Source organism: Hyla sarda, chromosome 3, assembly GCF_029499605.1.
Source record: "Hyla sarda isolate aHylSar1 chromosome 3, aHylSar1.hap1, whole genome shotgun sequence".
Classification (NCBI taxonomy): Eukaryota; Metazoa; Chordata; class Amphibia; order Anura; family Hylidae; genus Hyla; species Hyla sarda.
In genome coordinates, this window is record NC_079191.1 from 10,503,073 (window position 1) to 10,513,037 (window position 9,965).

General features: G+C 39.6%; 1 protein-coding gene across 1 annotated transcript; it reads left to right on the plus strand.

The window, feature by feature from the left end:
- The first annotated feature begins 1,413 nt into the window (after window positions 1-1,413).
- Window positions 1,414-2,364, plus strand: LOC130360922 (taste receptor type 2 member 1-like). Its single transcript, XM_056563475.1, has one exon. The coding sequence runs from the start codon at window positions 1,414-1,416 to the stop codon at window positions 2,362-2,364; it is 951 nt and encodes a 316-aa protein (XP_056419450.1).
- Window positions 2,365-9,965: the final 7,601 nt, after the last annotated feature.

A 9,965-nucleotide genomic window follows, 5' to 3' on the forward strand; every position in this document is an offset into this window, starting at 1 on the left:
TACGAACCGTTGCTGCCTGCCCAGACCTTCTGCTACGTCCGACCTTGCTCTTGCCTTATCCTTGTGTACCCACCTGTCTCAGCTGTCAGTGAGTTTGAGTCGCTATCGGGTGGAACGACCTGGGGGTTACTTGCCGCTGCAAGTCCGTCCCGCTTTGCGGCGGGCTCTGGTGAAAACCAGTAACCCCTTAGATTCCGTTCCCCTGGTACGGCCAATGCCATCACCTCACTGACACAGAGGATCCACCACCCGTGTCCTCCCCGCATACCAGTCCGGATCCTGACAGTCTGCACCCATGCTAGCTTGAATTTAGGATTTATGTTTCCTCCTAGGCCAGTATTCTGATCAATGGGTGGAGAGTGTCCACTGGCTAGGAGCCTATTTGGCTTTGGTATTGATGTCCCTGCATGCTTGGAGTGGGGTGTTAAGTGTGTTCCTTGTTGAGTCTAGTATGAACAGTGCTCTTTATTTCCTGACCCATTTAGTGTTCTGACATATCTAGTCTTGTTCATATAATCATATCTGCCATTAATCTTGATTCCGGATTCTGAACTGTATGTTAGAATGCTATATGTTGCCTTGTATTGTATTTACATATCTGTTTGTTGGTTCTGCTATGCTCCTGAATTGTTTTCCGACTGTGTACCGTTTTGTTTGTTTTGTTGACTTTGAAGCCAATGCAGGGAGAGAGGCGGAGGGACAAGTAGGCATGGAGAGAGGTTTATCGGGACAACTTTAGGTCTCATATCTCCCTGCCCCCCCTGTTCATGACTGTAAGTAAAGATGCTTTAAATACGTATAGCTTTAATACAGGTCAGCCCACAGCTTTACTCAGTACTGCACAAGATCACGAGGGGTCCCAGCAAGATCACAAGGGGTCCCAACAACTCCTCTCAGAATGACTTCTGCTGTCTTATCAAGTGCCCCTTGTTCCCAATCAACACATCTACCATGCTGCTTTACAATAATAAAACCAAACCTACCACCCCTAGTCCCACTAGTACTATGCTGGGCCACTGCTTCTTTTAAAATTTTAAAAACAATTTTCGACAATCAATTTAAATTTAAAATGACTTTTTCATCCTAAACTGTCATGGTGCCAAAAGCCCTGTGTTCCTCATCCCTTCTCCTACATTACTTCTTGTTTTAAAACATTGAGACTTTACATCATCTTGTTGTTGTTTTTTGTGTACTATACATCAGAGGGTTAAGTACATATGAAACCTGACTCTGCTTACATTGTACTAAACCAAACTGTATTCAAATCCAGAGATCTATTTTAAAATCATAAACAAAATGTTATGCAAATCCTGCAACACATAGTGTAAATCTACTTCTCTTATAACAGTTCACACTGTCTCTCTCAATCTACCGGAGGTCCAAGACCTGACTTCACAATTTTAAGAGAGAAACATGAATTTAATAGCTTTCCTATTTTTTTTTGCTGTGCATTGGTTCCTTATATTTCTGGGGTTCCTTCTTAACCTCCTCATTGTGATGATAAACCTTACTTGGTGGCTGAAAGGTAAAGCTCTTCAATCCATTGACATCATCATGACCAGTCTGGGGTCGGTGAGGATTTTACTTCTCTCCATTTATCTCTTGGGAACTTTAATTGACTATTTTATTGCTCCGGTTGAAAACTCTGAAAGTCATTTATCTCTAATCATTGTCGTGATGTCCGTGGTCTTCTGCAGCCTGTGGTGGGGCACTGTCCTCGGGGTTTTCTACTGTGTGAAGATCACCACCTACAGAAACCACTTATTCATGAGGCTCAAGATGAACATCTCAAGCATGGTGCCCTGGATGCTTATTGGGTCCATGGTCATTTCTATGATCTCCAGTCTGCCATGTCTGTGGGGAACATATTCTGTAAAATTCACCCACATTGACAGTGGAAACACCAGCAATAATGATGGAATGCCATACTTGAAAATACAACACCTTAATCTAATGCTCATCACCTTTGCAGGATCCATCCTACCGCTCCTCATATTCTGTGTTTCCATTTATCTGCTCATTGCCTCAGTCCTAAAACACACAAGAAACATGAACAGCAACAATTCTGAATTTTCTAAGCCCCAAATGGAAGCCCACAAAAGCGCTCTAATAACTATGGTCTCATTTTTGTTCTTTTATCTCCTTTATTTTGTAAACTCTAATTTGCTTATATTAAGTTTACACATAAAAAAGCCAATCTTTACCTACCTGTGCTCTGTAGGTGTCTCCTCCTACCCGAGCCTGCACTCGATAATACTCATAGCCAGCAATGTAAAGCTCAAAAGATCCATCATCTCAGCTCTCCGAGCCATTCTGACCATCATGTTCTCTATCAGGATGTGTAAGAAGGATTCACTTGTGTAAGGGCTTCATATTAACTACTGGTACTATAATCGCCACAAATTAATTAAACCTGTTAGAAATTTTTAACAATAAAAGAATAAACTAAATCATTTAGAATTAGGTCAATAGGCAAAAACTTGCATAAGAAAAAAAATATTGTTTATTTCCTGCAGATATCAACACCAGAAGTTGTTATTATTATTATTTTTATTAGTAGTAGTAATAGTAATTATTATTATTATTATTATTATTATTATTATTATTACTAATTATTATTATTATTATTTTATTAGTAATATTGTTATTATTAATATTATTATTATTTCAGTAGTAGTATAGTAGTAGTAGTAGTATTGTTATTATTAATTATTATTATTTTAGCAGTAGTAGTTGTTGTAGTAGTATTGTAATTATTACTATTACTATTAATATTATTATTATTATTATTATTATTTTATTAGTAATATTGTTATTATTAATATGATTATTATTTCAGTAGTAGTAGTAGTAGTAGTAGTAATAGTATTGTTATTATTAATTATTATTATTATTATTATTATTATTATTTTAGCAGTAGTAGTTGTTGTAGTAGTATTGTAATTATTACTATTATTATTATTATTATTACCATTATTATTATTATTATTATTATTATTATTATTATTGTTATTATTGTTATTATTTTTATTATTATATTATTATTATTATTTAACAGTAGTAGTTGTTGTAGTAGTATTGTTATTATTACTATTATTATTATTACCAGAATTATTATTATTATTATTATTATTATTATTATTATTATTATTATTATTATTGTTATTATTATTACTATTATTATTATTATTATTATTATTATTATTATTATTATTATTATTATTATTACTATTGATGTCATATGCATTGCCCTTTATGGTCACTATGGCAGATTCAGTGGACATAGGAGAATTTAATTGTGAGATAGCAGCTAATTTACTGCTGTGAGTTTGAATTGGGGCAGGCTCTATGCAGAACATTTTGGGCAGCGGAATTTATGCCAAAAAACCCGAACATCTGTCACAGACCCCATTGAAGTCAATGGAGTCTAAGGGCAGATTTTCCACAGTGCAAATTACGCCTGCCCCAAACTTGTAGCTGGAAACAAGCTGCTATATCGCAATTAAATCTTCCCGTGTGAACGAGCCCTTGGGGTACATTCACACGTACTATGTCTGCTGCAGATTTGCTGCAGTCAAATCAATACAAATACTGATGCTGGGTTCACTCATTTAGTTACTTTAATTTACACAGCCTCAAATATGATACATGTGAATATACCTTAAAGGGGTTATCCAAAAAAAAGCAAACAAAAAAAACCATAATACTCACAACCATTGCTTCTCCACAATCACTGGTTGTTTACACCCCAGGAGCGATGTTGGGTTGTACCAACTAGTGACCCCTGCAGATAGCTACTATGGCGGGTGACAGTTGAAACCAAAGATTTATCACTGCTGGAATGTTAACAGAGCGGGGAACAACTGTCTTGTTTTTCATATTTCATAATTGTAATAATAGTTTTTTCCTTTAAAGCAGCCTCTATAATTTAATATAAAATAGACAGTTATGAGATAACAGATAGGTTAAACATATAATATCCCAAACGGAAAAAAGAGAGTGCTAAAACTCAGCTTTTACTATATTTGCTGATAAAAACCACCCTCACTCAAAAAATGTGGATACCAAACAAAAATGAATTATAACTCAGCATAAAAATATTTTCCCAGTCCGCCTAGGACTAGTACCACTGACTCGCTCACCAAGCGGTTAAATCTGTCATATTACTAAAGATGGTGTAAACCCTTATTGTAAGGGTATATCTAGATTTTTGCAAAATAGTACCATTTTGTCACAATTCACTGGAAAAGCACATAAAAAAGCAAATTTAAAAAATGCACAGCGTGAATGTCTTTGGGGTGCAGATAAGTTTCCATGGCCACAAGGTGAACTGTTAATAGAGTCTGCCTCAGGCTAGCTGTACTGGTAGAGCACCGATCTAACTGATAGTATTGCATTGATCAGTATAAGCAATATAGTGATTGCTTATAAAAGTCCATTAGATGGACTTTAAAGGGGTACTCCCGTGAATTTTTTTTTTTTTTTTTAATCAACTGGTGCCAGAAAGTTAAACAGATTTGTAAATTACTTCTATCAAAAAATCTTAATCCTTCCAGTACATTTTAGGGGCTATATACTACAGAGGAAAGGCTTTTCTTTTTGGATTCCTCTTCGGTCTTGACAACAGTGCTCTCTGTTTACACCTCTGTCCATTTTAGGAACTGTCCAGAGCAGCATATGTTTTCTATGGGGATTTTCTCCCGCTCTGGACAGTTCCTAAAATGGACAGCAGAGGTCACTGTGGTCGTGACAGAAGAGAAATCCAAAAAGAAAAGCTTTTCCTCTGTATTATACAGCCCCTAAAAAGTACTGGATTAAGATTTTTTTTAATAGAAGTAATTTACAAATCTGTTTATCTTTCTGGCACCAGTTGATTTAAAAAAAAAAAAAAAGTTTTCCATGGGAGTACCCCTTTAAATTCTGAAAAAAGTCACTGGAGCAAAACAGCCTAAAAGACCTGTCAATAAGTGGACAACCCATAAATGCTGATTTGTCCACTGATCGCATCATTTATAAGGCCAGAAAAATCATGGTTTCCCAAAGCAAGAAAAAAGATTGGCACTCACCCATACAGATGTGCAAAAATATCCGATTTATTAAAGTGCAAACTACAAGTCTATTGGGGCACACAGGTTACTCCGTCGGCATGTGCAAACCTAACAAATTAGCAACAACTGTTTTGCTTAGGCACGCTTCTTCTGAAGAAGCGCGCCTACACAAAACAGCTGTTGCTAATTTGTTATGCTTGCACATGCCGAAGGAGTAACCTGTCTGCCCCAATAGACTTCTGTTTTGCACTTTAATAAGTCGGATAGTTTTGCACATCTGTACGGGTGAGAGACATCCATTTTTGTTGCTTTGTGGGACAGTATGAAACTCTTTTCTCCTGGATTGAGCGCCAGGTGCTTCCCTGGGAGCCTTGGTTTGATCATGCCAAAGTCACCTCCGATGTATGCCAAAGCTGGGAAGCTGTGCCGATTGTCTGCTTTTTTGAAGTAAGAAAAATCATGGTTTGTCGGCACCCCATCTCCCTGTTAAAAAATAATCCCTTTTTCCTAATACATACAACAAATGTAAATAAGTAGGGCCTAAGTGTACTTTTCCTAGGGCTGTAAACAGAGTATAGAGTGAGCTGGAGACTCAAGCTCGCTCCATACCCATTAGCACCAGGCTGGTTTCACCGCTAATTGCCGGCACTGTGATCTCTGTTGATGATTATTTAAACTGTTTAGGTGCCAAAAGACCTTCTAAAGGCCCCTCGTAACAGATCAGCCTCTACAGCCTGTTACAGGCAGGCTGTACTGGGAGATCGCATGCATGGATGCAATGCATGGAATAAGCAATTGAACAATTGTTTATAAAGTCCACTAGGGGGGAATTTTTTTCTAAATAACCCCCTCCCCAATAATAAAAATGAAAATCACACCCATCTCCCCAATAAAATGAAAAAAAATCATATTTAAGATCACCACATTGGGACGTCCGATCAATTAAAATTTTACATAAAAGCATAAAAATAAAAAAATAAATCAGTCCAATGCCAAAATGGTGGCAAGATTTTTTTTCCCTGTAAGTTACCTGATATATTGCACCTAGCTGTATTGACTTGGTCATATATCTTATAATTTTACCTTGCTACAATCTGATTATGTTTATTATGGTTTGTTATGATTTTGTTACTTTCTGTTCTCTCACCTGGAATGCACCCAGTCTGCACTGTTTACAATACATATATATATCTGTACCACATTTTATTCAATAAATTCAGTTGGTTTGATACAAACAAAAAAAAATTCTATAAGTTACTGGGGCAAATAGGAGCCCCCATACAGCTATGGTACACATTAGTATTATTGTAATTGTACCTATCTGAAGAATACAGATAACATGTCAATTTTACTTCAAAATGAATGGCGAACTAAAAAAAAACAGCATTTTTGATGTTTTCATGTGTTTTTCTATGCGTTTTGGACCCTGTGGTAGTTTTTTCTTTGCCTTTAGGGTTTCACTCCATGGATTGGATGCCGGACACTCAGTCCACGTACAAGGAGGTAAGTAATGATATATAGGGCACTGATATACAGGAGCTTAGACTCTCATCACTATAGTAAAGGGAGTCCCTGCTCCTAGTGGGGCTGAGCTGTACCCTCAGCTTTATAGCCCCAGGTACCGTCCATGCTGGGCAGGAGGTATACATTATAAATCTCCTGCTGAGGGAAAATATAAAGTAAGCCAGTGATCTGCATAGATTGCTGCTTTACTGTAATCCCTTTCTGGGCTGAGAGCTATGCGTCGGCCCAGCAATGAATGAGTTAAGTTGTGAAGTTGTGCTGCTGTGCAGCGCAACTTAATTCTTTTGTCAACATTCACTAAAGCAGTGATCTATGCCATAGCATGTCACTGATCAGAGTTATCGGTGATCCACTCATACAGGCTGCCTGTATTCTTGGAGCACTGATTGGATGGCACAGAGGCAGGTAGGGACCCCTTGGCCATCAAACCAGCTGTTTGGGACCCCGGGACTAAAGGTCCTGATCAGCTTCCCTAAGGGTCCAGCAATAGCATTTTGCCTCTGTGATCAACTTTGATTTTGACATCTAAATAGTTAATGTAGGATGACAGCCTGATTGGTGATATCCAGCATAAGCCGTGAATCCCAGCTGCTGATTCCAACACGGACCTACTGGGTATGAAGTACACTCAGCCCCTGAGCTTATTACAGCTTGCATAGGGTGTATATGTATGCCCTATGGCCCACATTTATCATTGCAGTGCAAGTGAAGCATTTTTTACCCCTTTTTTTTGTGTGCTGATAATGTGTAGGAGCACCAAATTTATTAAATTGTAAAGAGCATTTGATAAATTTTGTGCAGGTCACATTTTCATTTTCTGAAATTTCTGTCTACACATACACCAAAAAGCTACACCATGTCTGGGCTGGTGTAGTTTTAGAGACTTTTCAGTGGCTTTGTGCCTTTTTTGCTCCTTTTTACAAAAAGGCGCAATGATAAATCCCTTCCATATCATGTCTATTGCCAAAATCAGTGGATTGCAACTCAAAATAAGCAGAAATGTGTAAACAAAAAGGGGCAAAAAAGGCGCAAAAAAACCTTTAGCCTTTTTTGCCCATTTTTTAGACACAAAGAACAGTCTAAATACAATGATAAATGTGGGCCTATGTCCTTAAGGGGTTAAAATGTTTGTGACCACTGGATCTTTATAATATTTTTACTATCAGCATCATGAGGCACCTGCTGGATGTTACAGATAGTACATCCCTGATATGCAGTGCCTACTGTTTTGTGATATCCACTAGGAACTAAAGGCCCCAATGACTCTTTTCATACAACATATCTAAATTGTAATGTACTAACATGTAGAAAGTACGTTTATAGTAAGAGGCAGGATAGTTACATGGAAGGAGATTTATCAAAGCCTGTCGAGAGGAAAAGTTGCCCAGTCGCCCATAGCAACCAATCAGATCGCTTCTTTCATTTTTAACAAAGGTAAAAGGAGATCCAAGAAAGGGAAATGAATTGTGCTGCCACAAGAAGTATGTATAGGTAAATTTATTGCACACAAAAGATCTACGCCTCGCGTTTCAAAGCCGCTTCGGCTTTTTCGTCAGTCGTTCACGCCTGACGAAAAAGCCGGAGCGGCTTTGAAACGTGTTGCGTGGATCTTTTGTGTGCAATAGATTTACCTATGCATACTTCTTGTGGCAGCACAATTCATCTCCCTTTCTTGGATCTCCTTTTACCTATATTTGCGCCTGGACGCTGGGACCCGCAGCAACCGCTCTTACAGGATTCCTGATCAAGCGCATTGAGTGTTGTGACTTCATTTGCAAAGGTGAGTGCATTTTGATTGGGCTCTTCACTATCTTATCCATCAGGTCCCATCCAGGGGCGCGCACCCTGTTCTCTTTTGTATCTTAATTTTTAACAAGGTCTCAGAAAAATGAAAGAAGCGATCTGATTGGCTGCTATGGGCAACTGGTCAACTTTACCTTTGCTCAGGTTTTAATAAATCTCCCCCATAGTTTATAGGGTTGAGTCCATCAAGTTCAACCTATATCCGTATTGTGTCACTACTGTGTTAATCCAGAGAAAGATTAAAAAAAATAAAAAATAAACATGAGGCTGATGCCTATTGCCCCATACCAGGGGAAAAATTATTTCCAAATATGACATCAAAATAAATCCCTTGACCAATGTTCTTTCCCTATAGATCTAATATCCATATCATGTAATGTTATTACTCTTCAGAAACACATCTAGATCCCTCCTGATCTCTTTTATTGAGTTCACCATGACCATTTCCTCTAGCAGAGAGTCCTATAGTGTGACTGCTCTTTCAGCAAAGTGTTAATTTCTTTGACATGCAAATAAAAATGCAAAAAAAGACCTTTACTATAATTAAATCCAATTTTCCGTATATACTCGAGTATAAGCCGACCCGAATATAAGCCGAGGACCCTAATTTTACCCCAAAAACCCAGGAAAAGTAACTGACTTGACTAAGCCTAGGGTGGGAAATACACCATCCCCTCATGTCATCATCCAGACCCCCGTCATCATCCAGACCCCCGTCAGCATCACCCCCTGTCAATCCCTTCATCAGTGGTCTTCAACCTGCGGACCTCCAGATGTTGCAAAACTACAACTCCCAGCATGCCCGGACATTGGCTGTCCAGGCATGCTGGGAGTTGTAGTTGTGAAACCTCTGGAGGTCCACAGGTTGAAGACCACTGCAGCCTTCGTCATCATCCAGACCCCCCCCTTCATCATCACCGCCTGTCAATCCCTTCATCAGTGGTCTTCAACCTGCGGACCTCCAGAGGTTTCAAAACTACAACTCCCAGCATGCCCGGACATTGGCTGTCCGGGCATGCTGGGTGTTGTAGTTTTGAAACCTCTGGAGGTCCGCAGGTTGAAGACCACTGCGGCCTTCGTCATCATCCAGCCCCCCCCCCCATTTGTTTTGTACTCACCTCCCCTCGGCAGGACGTTAGGGTGAGCTGGTCCGGATCATCTATACTGCAGGGACCGTCCGGTGGGGATGGGTAGTCGTTGCGGGCTGTCCATTTTCACCGGGGGGGCCTCTTCTCTGCGCTTCGGCCCCGGAGTAGTGACGTTGCCTTGACGACGATGCTCAAGGACGTTGCGCATGAACTTTCCTGTGCGTCGTCGTCAAGGCAATGTCACTACTCCGGGGCCGGGGCCGAAGCGCGGAGAAGAGGCCCCCCCGGTGAAAATGGACAGCCCGGAACGACTATCCCTCCCCACCGGACGGTCCCTGTAGCAGAGATGGCCCTGACCAGCTCACCCTAACGTCCCGCCGAGGGGAGTACAAAACAAAAGGGGGGGTCTGGATGATGACGAAAGCAGCAGTTGTCTTCAACCTGCGGACCTCCAGAGGTTTAAAAACTACAACACCCAGCATGTTTGGAGTTGTAGTTTTGC

Coding starts and splice junctions, on each gene's coding strand:
- LOC130360922 (XM_056563475.1), top strand. CDS start 1,414: ATGAATTTAATAGCTTTCCTATTTTTTTTTGCTGTGCATTGGTTCCTT.